The following is a 15,406-nucleotide window of genomic DNA, read 5'->3' as shown; positions in this document are numbered from 1 at the left end:
GGTGTTGGCTGCCCTAGGGACACAACCAGGAGGGGAAAGCTCAAGGAGGAGCCTGCAGGAGGGCAAGGACAAGACCTGCTGCTGGGTCAGGGCTTAGCCTGCACACAGGGCTTGCCCCTGGGATTAAGCTAATTACTGGAGGAACATCAAATAGTTGTCCTGGAGGGTCAAAGGTTTGTGTGTCCCACTGTTGGGACTTGGACAGGGGCCAAAGCAAATGCCCGTGAATGGTTTGTGGCCTTCGTAAGCACATGGGGACCCCTCGCCATGCACCATCCCAGCTTGCAATGGCTTGTGGCTTCCAGGCTCAGGAGAGGCAGCTCTGTGCGAGGACCTTCCAGGGGTTCCCCTGCCATCAGTGTGCCCCGTGAGCCCTCGAGCCCTTGGCAACCTTGGCGCTCCCCCACCCCATGCTCACCTACTGACCGACCGCGTGAGGAGTCACATCCTTTTGCCTGGGAGGCCGTGACAGCGCCGGGTTGTGGTGACGCAGGCGGAGGTGGCACGCTGTCATGTGGCCCCGACGTCTTGGCGAGGAGGCAGGTCATGCTCCCTGGCCAGCTCCTGCCACGTCCCAGAGGTTGTGGATGGGATCCCTGCTGCAGGTGGGCGCCTGGGAGCATCCAGTCCCCTCTGGAGGCTGGGAATGCTGGGGAAGGCCACCCTGGTGCTAGGTGACTGTCCTGCTGCAGAGGGCTGCTTTCCTTTAGTGAAACCATCCTCCTTCCTCTTTCCGATGTAGTGATGGAGTCAGTGACCTCACCACAGGACGGATACTGAGAAGCAGGCTGGGGGTGACGAGGACCTCCAAGGACTTGTTCCTGCCAGCTGATCTCCTCCAGAGCCACTTGAGCACAGTGCTGCCCTCCAGCTCCACCTGGCCCCGTGGCTTCCCCCGCTCGCCGCAAGGCTGCTCCCACGCATCTGCCTGGAGAAGCCCGAAGCTGGGACCAGGGACCGCAGGGCTGCGCCTGCTTGCGGGTTCAAGCTGTAAGGAGACAGAGGACCCGGTGACACTTCATGAGCTGCTGTGGCCAGGGCTGCCCGCGGCAGCAGCAGTGTCCCATTGCGGGCAGCACACACCAAGGAAACCCAGAGCAGGCTCTGCAGCACGCCCTGTCCCCAGGGCCCCGGGACCGCTGGGCTGGGGGGATCCAGCTGCTGAACATGTGTTGGCATCTGCACTCCCGCCCCAGCAGCCCAGGACAGCCCGGGCAAGCAACGCTGCGGAAGGCAGTACAGGACATTGCAAGGCAGGGGAGATGCTGGAAGCTACGTTGCCATCTGCTCCCTGCCAGAGCCTCCTCTGGCTGAAGGTCTGCGTGCTGGAGAGCTGGTGGCAGGTCCCAGCCTGGCCAGAGCCCCACCAGAGAGGAAGAAAGTGTCATGAATAACACGTCCGACCTCACTAACTAGGCTAGAAATAGCTGCCAGGGGAGTTTTGTTGAGTCACGCAGAAGAGGCTGTGGCAGTGAGCGATAATGGAAAGCAGTGGCGGCACAGCCCTACGAATGGGAGGGACACGTGGGTTGATGTCCTGGAGGTGACAAAGGGGATGAGCCACTGCCACCATCCTCCTGCCCCATCCCAGAGCCGCAGAGCAAATGCCGCATTAGCTAGGGGCACGTAAAAGGCACCCAGCCGCGGGGAGCCAGGCTACGGTAAGGGGACAGTGGTTTGTGAGATCAACCACATTTGGGAATGCAGATTGCAGCAATATCAGGAGAAAATACGAGAAACAATACCTTCAGCAGCCGTTCTGCTGCTGTCTGTGCTCTGAAGTGGACTTACCTGAGCTCTTCTGTCGCATGGGACCCAGGGCAGGAGCTGCTGGGAGGAAAACAGCAGTCACTGCCACGACGGTTTCACGCCTTGCAACAGCCTAAAGCGTGTTATCTTGGAGGAGAGTTGGGGAGATTTAGGCTAACCTGTGCTCCGTCCAAATGCAGAGGATGAGGAGCACTCTCCCTGCTCTGCCAGGCAGGGGCAGCTTGAGGAGCAATATCTGCCAGCCAGCGACCAGGAAATTCTTCAGCTCCTGCAGCAGATGAGGGTCTGGCTCTCATCTCCATGGAGAGAAAAGGAAAAAGGGAAAAAAAAAAAGTCCTTGAATTCAAGTTAGTTGCAGACAAGGTAATTTCCACATGAGTTAGCAGAACAGCTAATTGGAAATTTTTGATAAAATCTGTTTTTCTTTGAAAATGCAGAGCCAGTGAAATGTGAAGGCTTTCCACTGGAAAGAATGAGTTTTGCTGGATTTCTCAACTAGTTCTCTAGAAAATTTGTAAATGGTCACAATATTTCATCCACCACTGTCCTTTCAGACCAAAATTTATACTCCTAATGCCTTACAGCTTGACATGAAAAATGCAACATTTTTGGCATCATCACTTTATGTGTTTGAACTTCAATATTCTACAGATCTTTTACCCTCATTTTCGATCAAGGAAAAGCTTGAGATGCCGAGACAGCCCTGGGATGGACATACGCCTCCCATTAACACCAGTCAGCACCACAGCTGGGTTTCTCCTGTCCTCATGGGTAACCTGTGCTGGTTTCTGCTGTCACAAAGGCGGTTCGTGGGGACAGGGTCCGGCCAGTCTGGTCATACCTTCTTGTCCCCTGTGCCAGCAGGAGCCCCGGGCGCTCGCCCCGTGCCCTGCTCCTCGCCAACTGAAAGCACGCCGCTTCTCCTGCTGCTGGGAGAAGAAGGGGCCATTGCCCTCGGCACTGACGTGGATTTAGTTCTTCTTGCAGTACCCGTGAGACCGCAACCTGGAATCCTGTTTTTCTTTGATTCGGGAAAGCACACAGACATCGATAAAGATAATAACCCGACACACCGTTTCCCTGGCTCAGTTTCTGTACCTTCTCGACCCTGCTTTGGTCTCGGGTTCTCCAGGCTTTCTCATCTCTTTTAAAGCTTACATCCCCCAGGCTCCGGCAGCCTCCCTGTCCCTTAGCAAGGCCAGCGTCTTTCTTCCACCCCTCTTACTCTAAGCTTTATGTGTCTCTAGGAGCCTTCCCTGCAGGGGGAAACCGGTACCAGGATCCTTTTCTCCTATTTTTAGTACGCGCTTGAGCAGGTGCAATAATCCCCGGAGAAAACTTGGGGCATCAGCAGCCCGCCGCCCCCAAGCACCGCCATCCCCACACGGGTCAACCACCAGCAGCTGCTGCCGCTGGTCCCTGGGGACAGGACACAGCCTGTGTCAACAGCGCTGGATAAACACGGCGCAGGAGCGCTGGGTAAGCCCGGGCAGCGCCTGGCACCGACCGAGCGCCCGGCGGTACGCGGCGTCCCCGCCAGTCACCCAGCTCCGCATGGCTCCAGCCCTCCGCAAGCCTTAAGGGGAGGAGGGTGCTGGTGGGAGCCGGTGAAGAAGCAGCACAAAGGGCAGGACATCTTATGGCTGCATGCACGGAAAGTACAGCCTTGGGAGGGGGTTTAAATGAGGAACAGAGGCCACACAAAATGTACCAGAAACACCCACTGGAGGCAACAGCAGCGTTTTGGGCTGTGGCCAGACGGCCCCGAAGAGCATCCGTGTAATGTCACCAAGTGCCCAGGACGGGGAAGGAAGCTGGCATGGCCTTAGGGACAGGCTGAAGCCAGGCTGAGCTCACCCACCTGCTATCGCAGTGCTTCACGGGCAGGCAGGAAAGCACGTCCCTGCCCCGGGGAGCTTGGGTGCCACCCGAGGACGGGCGACCCTGCTGAGGAGAAGTGCAGAAGTGACCAAGGCGGGCACGGGGGCTCCTGGCACGCTGTGCTTCACGCCCAGAGCCCGGCTGGCTCTGTGTCCCCGGTGACATTAGCCGGGGCTCACGCTGGAGCAGGGGACAGAGCAGGGGAGCGCTGGGCCAGCAGAGGCTTGCAGAGGCGGCGGGAGGGCGGCTGGCACGCACGGGGGCTTTGGCGAACAAGAGGGACACGGGAGCAGGAGCGAAAAGGGGAAGGGTGCATGTGGAAGCAGGAGATCCACAAAGAGCTGCCCTCGAGCAGGAGGCTGGGTTTTCACCAGCGTGGGCTGCCTGCCCGTCCCAAAGGTCCCTGCAGAGTGGTGGCACGCAGCACCAGGCTCCCCCACCGCACCCCAGGCACCAGCACGGCCGGTCGCTCACCATGGCAAGGCACAGGGTGCCAGATCAAAGGGAAACTGAGGTGGGGATGGAAACGTGGGGCCATCAAAGGCTCTGGGGGTCCCTTGGGAGCTGGATGCCCATCAAAGGCCAGGAAGCTGCGGCCCCGGCAGCAATAGGGGCAGCATGGGGAAGGCATATGTTTTATAGCAAAAATGCCCCTTACTTCACAGTAAAACCACGATAAGCTTGAAAGAAAAAAAAAAAAAGAAAGTTAAGAAATTGGGATTTTAAGTGACTTCCAAGCCCTTTTTGTTGCCACAGCCTCTAACCCAACAGGTGTGTCGACAAGTAGGTGGCCTGGCCCAGCCGGGGACTTTCAAGGTGGAACTAAAGGGATGTGAAACATAAAAGGTTTCATTGCAGCCTTATTTTAATCCCTCCCCAGAGCTGGCGGCCAGCCCTTCAGGTGCTCATCGGGCGCCTGGCTGCTGTCGTGGGGGATGCAGCACTGCTCCACCCTGGGCAGCTGGACGTGTCGCACCCGGGGCAGACGGCTGGCCACTGTGTGCTTACCGGGAGCACGGCACCCGTCACACCACGACAGCAGCCACTCCGCGTCGCTGCCGCAGCTTGCTGCCCCGCTTCGCACCTTCTCCCTACTAGCTGGGGGCCCAGCCCCTCACGTTACACGCCGGCTGCGTGCGGAGCAGATGCCCAGAGGGTGCTGGATGCACCGAGGACCACAGCTCTGCCAGGCAGACCTGAGCAGCACCGCGCCTTTCTGCTGCCTGCCTGCTGCTGCGGGAGCCAGCACTTACCCCCCGTGATGGGGACCGAGCTGCCCCTGCCACCGGTGCCTCTGGAGCCCAGGCGCTGAGGGTGGGAACGTCCTGCACCCACCTCAAAGAGCCAGTGACCCAGCATCGGCCAGGGACAGCACAAGACTGGTTTTTCTTTCATTCTCGCTATCTCAGTGGGTGAGGACAAGGCAGATTTCCTTCCTGCACCCGCAGCAGTGCCTGGGATCACGTTAAGCCCTGCCAACTCCACAGCATCCTTCAGATGACAGCGTGGCAGGAAAAGGCAGGGGAGAAGCATGTAGGATCCTGCAGAAACCCCTTCCCCCCTGGCACTGTGACCCACCACTGCTGGAGCCATCCCTCCAGCACAGCATCCACCAGGCACCACTCCCTGCTGCTGCCTGCTCCTCCCAGCGCTGGGGAATGCTTTCAGGAGCAAGAATTGGTATTTAAATGAGCTATTAAACCTACTTAACAATCAGAGAGTGACTGCTGAGAAAGCTGTGAAACACTCAGGTGGCACCAATGGAGACGATTCCCTTTCCACAATCAGCATGTGATGAGTTTGGGGGCGCAGCTTGATACAAGCAGGCCTTGGTTTCTTGTCCTGGGTGATGAGAACATACGATGGCAGGTCAGAAAACCCACCCACAATTGCTTATAGCGTGTTTAATTTCTTGCAGGGAACAGAGCAGATGGGGACAGCTTCCTTCTCGAGAAGGACGGGTGGCCCAGAAACCACCTCTGCCCAGCCCAGAGCTCAGCACCAACCACACTCCCTTTATTGGGTTTGCAAAACACGCAGGATACCAGTGACGGGAGGAGACCTAAAATACAATAATATTATTATTAATATTATTAATAATAGTTAGAGTTCTGACTGATCGCTACAGTTCCTGCTCCGCAGGGCTGGGCTACACTTTGGTGATGATGTCTGCTGGCCTCGCCTTGGGCGGCTCGTCTCTTTTGGGATGGTGGGGGAAGACCCCCACCCTGTTGCTGCCCAGTCCCGTACACCTCAGCGACTTCTGCCCTTTCTTCAGAAGGCAGCAAGCCCCACAGCTGAGAAAGAAAAGGCTCATCAGGACCACGAGCAGAGCCAGAGAGCTGGAGCCCTTGGGTCGTGGACAAAGCCACCGAGGACTGCTGGTTATCTTGGCGGAGAAGTTCCTGCTCTCGTCCTGGTAGGCGCAGAGGGCTTCGTCCAGGTCCTGCACGCCCACGCCGGCCGCCTGCAGCGTGTCCAGCCAGGCCAGCGAGCAACAGCTGAAGGGGTTGCCAGCGACAGACACGTCTCTCAAGCTGCGGGACCAGCTTGCGAGCGCCGGCTTTTCCAACGTCAGCAGGTTGTTATTGCGAACGTCCAGGCTTTCCAGCGGGGAGCAGAAAAGACCTGTGGGCAAAAGGCTCAAGTGGTTGCCCGAGAGGTCCAAGACCTTGAGTGTGTCCAGGCAGGGGAGCTCTGCCTTGCTGTCGTCCATCTGGTTGCCCCTCAGAGAGAGTTTCTGCAGGGAGAACTCCAACCCCCCCAGGGCTTCCTTAGGCACAAACAAGTCCTTGTTCCCCGACAGGTCTAGGGAGAGCAGCGAGGTCTGGTTGAAGGCGTAGGGGTGCAGCCTGGTAATGTTGTTCTTGCAAAGACTCAGATGCTTCAAGTGAGGCACGTTGTAGAAGGGGGTGCAGGTACCTCCTGAGGCTGGTACACGAGAGCCCCCTCCCAAATTCCCTCCCTGATCACTTCCCTGGCTCTCGCAAGGCTGGAGGCTGTTGGAGCCCAGGTCGATCGTTTCCAGCTGAGGCAGAGAATCAAAAAACCAGCGTGGTAGCACGTGAATGGCATTGCTGTGGAGGTCCAGCGAGCGCACGGAGAGGGTGGCACGCTCCAGCGGCGCAGGCGAGTAGTCGCTGGGCTCCATGCTGGTGGTGAGCGGCTCCTTGGCTACTTCATGGAGACAGTTCATAGCCAGGCTGAGGTTGTGTAGAGAGTCCAGGCTGTGGAAGAAGGTAAATGGGAACAGCTGCAGCCGGTTATTGCTGAGATCCAAGTCAGCTACATGTGTCAGACCGGCCGTGGTATGCAAGGTCCTGTTAAACCTCGCCATCTCCTTGTAGCGCAGCACAAACTCCCCCGGATGGCGTGAGCCTGGGAGCAGAGAAGCAATAAGGTTGTTGGAGAGGTTTAAGTGTGTGAGATAATGGGCTTTGGGGAGCTCTGGAAAATAGAGGAGTCTGTTATGGCTCAAGTCGAGCACTTGAAGCAGGTAGGGCTCCACTCCCTCCTCCGAGGCGAAGAGCTCCAGGGCGTTGTGGCTGAGATTTAAAACTCGCAGCTGCATGAGGTTGAAGCCAGAGATACAGTGGAGGGAATTTAAAGCCAAGTTCACCACCTCCAGCTCTTCCAGAGCCTCAAAAACTCCCTCCTCGATTTCCATGATGTAGTTGTTGCTGAGGTCGAGCTTGCGCAGCCGTGGTGTGCTCCAGAAGATCCCTGCTGGAAGCCTGGTCATCTTATTCCCGGAGAGATCGAGCCTCCTCAGCCTGGTGAGGTTGCTGATGTACCAGCCTGCCATGTGGCTCTCCAGGTTATTTGCCGACAGGTCCAGGACCTCTATATTCCTGAGCAGATGAAATGCTCGCCCGTTAGCGAGGTAATTGTGGTCCAGGTGGTTCGATCCCAGGAGGAGAGAGTGTAGCTGGGGCAGCTGAGCCAGGGCCGTGTCTGACACGGCTTCCAGCTGGTTGAAGCACATGTCCAGGTACTCAAGCTGCCCGAACCCTGGCATGTGGCTGCCTGAGAGGTTTTGGATGAAATTGTTGGAGAGCTCGAGGTACTTAATTCCTTGGCCAAGTTCTTTTGGAAACTTGCGCAGGCCAACCCCTTTGCAAGACACCTTCGTGGGGCTCTGCAGAGAGAGAGAGAGGAGAAACCATCAGCATGACAGGGGCTACAAACCACAGCTCCAGCCAAGCCATCTGCTGTCCGAGATGGGCAGAAGCAACACGGACATGAGCACCGCCACCCCTTCCCAAGCCCGGGATGGGAAGGAGCCACACCACCCAAGGCCCCTGCTCAGAGACAAGGAGGGTGTCCCCAGGGTTAAGGTGGGCTTCCCAAGACCCTGGCTGATAGTGCTGATGTTCCTGATGGTGCAGGAAGAAGGCTTAGTCTCTGGCTGTCGTCCCCTGCGTCCCAGCAAGGAAGGTGGGCAAAAAAGTAGCATAAGCACTGGAGATGCACCGGTGGGGCAAACCCAGTCTCTGGAGGGCACTGGGACAGCCCAGGGACTGGTGCAGGGCATCCTTGTCCTGTCTGAGCAGAGAAGGATCACCTTCCTGGTGGGCTCCACCTTCTCTCTCCCTCCAAACTTGTTTCCTCTGCCAGTTTGGAGGCGGGAGCCTAGATGTGGAGCAGCTGGTTTCTGTCCCACCCTGACACATTTGGCGGGGGCGGGGGCCAGAAACCAGCTGCTCCACGTCCAGGCTCCTGACTGCCTTGCCAACCTCTGAATCCCCGTGCGACCCTGCACTCCATCCTGCCTCTTAGCAAGCATCTCGAGCCAACGCCTCTGTGGCAGGGACTGCTGGAAGGTGCCACCGGCACGGCAGGGATATGGGAGCAGCTGGGTGCCGGGACCAGCTAGCTGGAGACTGGCTCGGAGACGGGAGAGCAGAGAGGAGATCAAATCTGAGAAGGTTGAAGAGGTGGCGGCTGGAGGGAGGTGAGAGCCCTGGCGAGGAGGTGCACCCTGCGCCGTGCACAGGGATGCTTGGAGCCCTGCTCAGACCCGGCGGTGCTTCTGGGGCCATCCCAGCCCAGGGGCTCCTCGGAAGGCAGCCTTACCTGCTGGCACAGCATGGACCTGGGCCTCGCCTCCCCATTAGACTGGGCTCTGAGAACAGATGGGAGCAGCCAGAGCAGCAAGCATCCTCTTTCAGCCAGCCGGTGTTCAAACAAGAGCATGTTGGGCTGCGGGTGCTGCCAGCCCCGTCCCGCTCCTCCAGTGCTCTCTGGCAAGCTGGGCAGGAGCCAGGCTCTGTATAAATAGGCTTCAGAATGGGATGGGGGAAGGAGATAACACATGTGGGTGTTCGTAGCTACGGAAGTGGGAAAAGAAAGACATAAGATTGCAGAGGGGGAAAAACAGTGCACAAAGCCACAAGGAAGGGAAAGAGAAACAGCGGGACGGGGAGGAGGCAGGGCTGCACCGCGCTCAGGTGATGGGCCGGCTGGCCGGCCGAAATCGAATGCCAGGAGGCAGAGGTCGGTACTTGGGAAAGCCGAGAAGTTTGGGGGGAGTTCCCCTGCTTGGACCTGCTCTTCCCCAGCCTCCTCTGCCCTGTGCCAGGGCCACGCTATGCCCTGTGCCAGCTCCCGCTGGGCAGCTGGTGCCGAGGATGCCAGGAGCAGGCGGCGAGGGCTCCCTGGCCATCCCGAGATGGGGACCGAGCTCCTGGCTGCGGCCGCCGGGGATCACCGCGGGACTCCCAGCACCTCCGGGGCCGCAGGTGAGCTCACCGCACGAAGGCAGAGCAAATTCCCCTCCCCGTGCCGCTGCAGCCCATCCGAGGGGACTCTCCCGTGGCACCTGCCCCTCCCTAGGGAAACAACGGCTCCCTGGGGCTTTGCCACCTGTTCCCAGAAGATGCGCAGAGCTGGCATCACTCTCCTCCTCCGCCTCTTCCTCCCCAGGAGTCCGCTGCACTGCAAGTGCTGGGCTCCTCGCTGCCGTGTCCCCGTGTCCCCAGGACAGCTGCTGGGTCACCTCCTCACCCAGAGCACGAACCAGACGGGGACTTTCCCTGCATCTGGGCGCCCGCAGCCGCACCCCACCCACAGGGATTATTTTTGCAGTGACATTGCTGTGTCCCTGTGCCACCTAGTGCTGACATGCTCCCCGGGGACGTGCTCCCTGCATGCTTCAGGGGGCTGCTCTGCAAAATGCTTGCTCTTTGGGGTTTTGGCTCGCTGTGGCCGATTTCCTTCCCATCCGAAGGAGCACCTCCAGGCTGCCGCACAGTTGCCCAAGGATGTGTTTTGCTGTAATTTTAGCTGTAGAGCTGTTGCTCTAGTCCTAGATGGGTCTGGCAGGAAAGAAAATAATTATATATATATTTTAAAAAATATATATATACACATACACATCTGGAAGATGAAGCAGCCTGGCTTCTGCTGCTGTTGCCCGACAGCTGGCGTGGTGGGGGGCACTTTGTCACCTCCGGGATGTGGTTCAGCCTTGAGCCAGACCAGCATCACCAGACAGCGAGGGCATGCACGGCAGCGGTGACAGCCAGCCGGGCTCAGCCTGAAGGCCAGGGCTGGTGTTTTAGGCTGACGTCCTCTCTGCTAACCGCGGTGGACCTGGGCTTCGGCAGCAGCCGGGGCCAGAGGCAGCTGCGAGCGAACAGCCCGCCGTTGTTTTCAGAGGCGCGGCAAGGCTAGCACATCTGTGCAGATGTGAAATCCTGCAGGCTCTGGCCAGGGAACCACCGACCTCTGGATGAACCTTCTCCTCCAGCGTCCCTTGTCTCCCATCAGCGGCCGAGCACGGAGCCCCGAAAGCGGAAGGCGGCGCGGGGGAGGAACCACGGCGTGCAAGTGCTCCAGCCCCCGACACAGCCCCCGGCGCACCCGGCCCCGGCGCCGCCTCGCCCGGGGAACCCCGGCCCTCTCCTCCCTGCATCCCAAATTGCTGGGCACGGGTCTGCGCAGCAGACATGGCCGATGAAATCAGCTGAAAAGTCCCTGACTTTGATCAGGGACTGCGGAGAATCCCTGGGCATTTGCATCCCTAGGCTGTGAACTCCCTTTGCAGGAGTGCCTGGCGGAGCGAGCCTAGCGCGGACCGAGAGCCGTCCAAGGCGCTCTGCAAACACTGAGAGGCTCTTCGCTGACCGCCCGGAAGGCAGAGCGAACCGCACAGCATGAATGGGAAGAGATTTGCTCCTGCAAATCGCAGGGCATGCTGTGCTTCTTGCCACTCGTGGCCTCCAGGCTGGCTCCCGGGTCTCCAGGGTGGTCTGTTAAAGAGAGGTGCATGCCGCTGTTCCCCCACGTGAGACGTCTCCAAAGCACGGGAGGAATGAGCGGCAGGACAGAGGCTTGGTAGAAAAGGGGACGAAGCCACTTGCCCAACATCACAGCCCTACCACAGGGCGACAGACACTTGCACCCATCCTGGGCGTTAAGGAGGCAGAGAGGCTCTGGTTATCAAATCTGTACATCTTTCCCAATAAGCAGTGACAGAAATACTGTTTTCTGTGCATTCCCCTGACTGCAGAGAGCAGTGGGGAGCTGGAAAGCACATGTTGAGCAGCTCTGAGCCCGGCGAGAGGACCAGTGCCTCTCGCATCAGCGGCGGCGGCCACAGCAGCTGCCTACGAAATCCTCCCCGAAGGACGGAGGAGCTTTACCTTTCGGCTGTGGCCCATCGCACAAACGCAGTCAAAAGACTTTCCACTCCTGGTTTGGCTGGGGAAGGAAGTCCCATCCAGAGCACCGAGATCAGGAAAAAGCTTTATTTGCAAAGAAAATATTGACAATTTACATAAACTTACATCCTAATTTATATACATTATGTATATTTTATATACAGATAGTGTCTTGAATAAAGATGTCGAAGCACAAAACAGCATCAGCATATCACCACGCAGCTCTAACAGGTAACGGGGGGAGCCATGTCTCTCTTCCCACAACTCCTCTCCCATTATGCTTTTGTTGGGGAGTCTGAGAGGCTTCTTTCCAGCCTGGGAGGGACGAACACGGGGTGGGTGGGTGGGGGTCAGGCTTGTATGGGTGCAGTTGTCCCTTCCCCTTTCCCCCAAAGCCTGCGCCAGGACTGCCCGGGGCCAGGACGGGATCCAGGGCAGGTGCCAGCAGCGAGCGGGAAGGACTCCCTGTGCTCCACCTCTTACTGGGAAGCAACATGAATGAGCTAACACACTTTGCTCATCTTCCTCTCAATGCAGCTTGGGTGCCCTTTTCTAAGCACCTGACGTTGCTCGGCCAGCGGAAGGGTGCTGCCAAGTCCCCAGTTGGGGACCACAACCGCTTACCTGGGTGAGAAAGGTGCTGGAGGGAAGCAAAAGCCAGGCTGGTCCGGGTAGGAAGCCTTTACTGAAGGGAATTGTTCCTTCAAAAGGGGTCCTAAAAACAACAGCCGAGCTGGCTTCCCTAGAATTTGCCTCCATAGAGAGGAGCATGGGATGGACAAGGGTTCCAGACGATGTGTTACACACCGATTATCTGCTGGCTACATTTCTGCAGCTGGAGTCCAGCCGAAAGTTGGGCAGCAGAGCCAAGGCACGTAGGTAAGAGCAGAGCCAGCAAGTACCACCGGAGAGGAAGGCTGGCACACGGGAAGCCACCGGTGACTGCTTTCGTGTCCGCCATCTCGGATATGCAGACGTTTGCCTATAAATGAAGCACTTCCTTCTCAACCAGACTAGGAGCAGAGATACACCAAAATTCAAAGACATCTGAAGGAAAGACTGGAGCAAGGCCCTGTTCCCGCTGGACTTTGTTAAAACCTCCCATACGCATCCTCCTCACGCTCCCCTGAGCTGCTTCCAGGCCTTTTCGGCTCCAGGTAAGGGGAAGAGGCACCATAGATGGTGAGACACCATCTAGAGAAGCATCACACAGAAGCAGCTGTGCTACAGCCTAGGTAACCTGCACTGTAATACTTCATTAAGGAGAACTTGTTGCCAGAGAGGCCAAAGGGTTTCAAGTATAAAGACTCTCCACGGCTGCTACAGGACTGGTGATCCACCTGCTCATCCCAGGGATGAGCACGGCCCGCGGTACCAAGGCCACCTGCAGGAAGGTGTTCTCTGCTCTCCAACGCTGTGTCCAACTCCAACTCCCTGCCTCTGGCTCGGCTGCACCGAGCTCACCCTTCGGTTTAACACGAGCATCAGAAAAAGCCCGTTAACACCTTCCGCAGCCCGAACCGCTCCATCCTGCTCTCCTCCCGCATCCCAGGCAGAGAGGGAACCTGACAGCCACGCACGGGGCTTTTACAGAGGGGAGGGATTCTCCTTCTGCCTCCTCCTGCCCACAGCCGCAGTCAGGAGCAAATCCCAGACCCTGCCAGTGGGGGACAAGAAATGCAAAGTCCATCACGCTCTCCCAAGTCATTGCATTATTCATGCTTGCCCCTAAGTCTCGCTGTTCAGGCTGTATTCTAAAGCAATTGTTAATGATTTGCTTGATGCTCTCACTATACGCAGTTGTCCTGATTCATTCTTGACAGAGAAACATGTCCTCCTTAATCCATTTTAAAGGAAATAAACCACAAAAGACTAGTTAAGTGCCCCTAAGGCTCTTACTAGTCCAACATGTTAAGGCTAGAAAGGAGAACATATTGAAAAAGAAATAGCAGGCAATTTTTCATGCAGTTATTTTACAAACTGCACGCCTCCTGTGAATAGCGAGGCTGTAGCCAAAGCTGGGTGCCCCCAAGAAATATTTATCTCCCAATAACTGCAATACTTGGCAAGTGAGATCACTCGCTACGGATGGGGAAAAGCGACAGAGCCAAGAATGCTTCAGCCAGGGCGGACCCTTCTGCGGTCAGATCGGTCGCTCCAGCGCGGAGCTGAGACACGTCCGCTCCCACGTCCCTGCAGGTGACCACGGCTGAGCCGCCTCTGCTTGGCGATGGAGGTCATCGCCAAGACGGCGCTGCGGGACGCGCCCCGTTTGCTACATAGGCTGAAACTTCACTACCCTCTTCAGTTCTTAAAGGAAAAAAAACATGTTCTGAAAAGAAACTCAGTTTGAAAAAAAAAAAAAACAACCAAACGAACCAAACCAAACCCAGCACAACCAAGCACAAACCAAGGCACGCCACAGAAGAGCAAGTAGCGCTTCAGCCTCTTCCTCAGCTCGAGCACATCTTATAGCTTTAGGTCTCCCCAGTTGAGGGGAGGTAACGGCAGAGCGTTGCTCAAGAAGCCAAAAGAAACAATAGTGTCCCAGCTCTTCTATTAGTCACCAGAAATCGAGTTATGACTAGACTCAGCAGGGCTCAGAGAAAAGAAAAAGTGGTGACTTCATGCTGGACCAGACTTTTTAAATACAATTTTTTTTTTTTTTTTTGCTAGAGACTCCATCACCACTTATTAGAACATTTTAGGTAGAAGGGTGCCAAAAGGAAAGGGGTGGGGGGAGGAAGGATAAAAACCACATCCAAAAGTAGGACAGTTGCTATTAAAACAGAAAAAAAAAAAATCCTGTTTGAATAATTTTATTCTTAAACATGACAAACTTCTTCAGAGTGTTTTCACAAGTACTTGTGTCTGCTCTACGCGGCTTGGTGAAGCCTGTAGAAATGTGTTCTGGTTTGCAAAATATTAATTAAAAAGACAAAAAAAAAAAACCCCCAACAGAACACAAATTGCTGTAACAGCAGCAGTACTTTAAGGCAGCCCCTGTTGGGGCAAGGTATACCTCTGGGGTAATGGCAGGAGCTGAAAGTAGCAGAGGCTCTGGAACCGGTAATCGGCATTTTCTTTGGGACTTTGTGATTTCTGGAATGTGGAGGCAGTTTCCTATCTGCTAAGCCTGCTCTATTAAGTATTCACCTTCCTCTCGCACTTACTGCTTTTGCAGCCTGCTTCCCAAGCTCTAGGTAGAGGCACTTCGCCTTCTTCGCTCGCGCTCCTGAGGATGAATGTAAACACCACTGCCCCTGCCTTATTCACCTCCCTTTGCATCCCGTGGCCGTTGCAGTTCAAACTGGGAAGGCAGAAAACCAGAACCCCCCCTTCTCGCTTTCCTTAGCGTGCGGAAGCAGCAGCGCCTGGATAGGACAACTTTGACATTAGCCTGTCTTCTCCCGCTACTGCCTGGGATGCTCTTGCTAGTGCAACATAAAAGCAGAGACCCACACCACTCTCAACAAGCCTCGTGTGAAGATCACAGAGCAGAATATCAGTGCAGTAATACTTGAAATACTGAGACAAGGCAGACACAACAGCCTTTCTTCCTCACAACGCTTTTTCAACTAGCTTTTTGATCCAAGTCTCCATGCAAATCACAGAAGACAATTGTGCTTCCTGCATTCACATATAGGAATAAATAGCTCTGGATCAGTTTTCTTTATGGCCGGATTACAGAACCCCCTGAAATACTGATACGCTTATGAACAGCAGCACTGTGCAGTTCTGTGAGTATCCTTGGACACGCCAAGTTCATCTAGGATGCTGGTGCATCTCCTAGGCGTATGGCCCCAAAGAAAGTTGTGTGCTTGCTCATGTTGATGGAGATGTCAGCATGGACCATTTTCACAGCAATCTTCTGCCTGGCTTTGAGGAGGCAGACCCCAGCTGTATAGCAGGTATTGAAGTTGGTCTTGCCGGTCTCAATACTCCGAGTGCATTGCAGAAAGGGCTTTTCATCCACCACCACCTCATAGCTGGCAAAATCTGTGAAGTTTATGTAGTATACCTGATGTGAAGCAGGAAGAAGAAAGGTATTAGGGAGTGTATTTGTGCACATGGAACACGTCCACATTCCC

At 56.2% G+C, this 15,406-nt stretch overlaps 2 protein-coding genes across 6 annotated transcripts in view; both read right to left on the bottom strand.

Moving 5' to 3' along the window:
* Positions 1-5,498: 5,498 nt before the first annotated feature.
* Positions 5,499-8,884, bottom strand: LOC104042170 (transforming growth factor beta activator LRRC32-like). The gene is made up of 2 exons (XM_064462720.1): positions 8,728-8,884; positions 5,499-7,789 (listed from the first exon to the last, which is right to left on the bottom strand). Exons 1-2 carry the CDS (start codon positions 8,845-8,847, stop codon positions 5,801-5,803), a joined length of 2,109 nt encoding a protein of 702 aa, XP_064318790.1. The 5' UTR covers positions 8,848-8,884; the 3' UTR covers positions 5,499-5,800.
* Positions 8,885-14,118: 5,234 nt separating this feature from the next.
* EDA (ectodysplasin A) overlaps positions 14,119-15,406 on the bottom strand; it is an 83,552-nt gene continuing 82,264 nt past the window's right edge. For all 5 annotated transcript variants that reach the window (XM_064462797.1, XM_064462801.1, XM_064462799.1 and 2 more), the window contains exon 8: positions 14,119-15,336. In XM_064462797.1, coding sequence (XP_064318867.1) covers positions 15,085-15,336 — 252 coding nt within the window. In that variant the 3' untranslated portion in view covers positions 14,119-15,084. The remainder of the gene's footprint in view (positions 15,337-15,406) is intronic.

The sequence above is a fragment of the Phalacrocorax carbo genome, chromosome 11, assembly GCF_963921805.1.
Source record: "Phalacrocorax carbo chromosome 11, bPhaCar2.1, whole genome shotgun sequence".
Taxonomy (NCBI): Eukaryota; Metazoa; Chordata; class Aves; order Suliformes; family Phalacrocoracidae; genus Phalacrocorax; species Phalacrocorax carbo.
This window is presented reverse-complemented; position numbering and strand designations above follow the sequence as displayed.

What these genes read in the sequence shown, in the direction of transcription:
- LOC104042170 (XM_064462720.1), bottom strand. Translation starts at nt 8,847, where the DNA reads ATGCTCTTGTTTGAACACCGGCTGGCTGAAAGAGGATGCTTGCTGCTC. An exon ending in GGTCCATGCTGTGCCAGCAG is followed by an intron (nt 7,790 to 8,727) that starts GTAAGGCTGCCT and finishes CTCTCTCTGCAG; the next exon opens with AGCCCCACGAAGGTGTCTTG.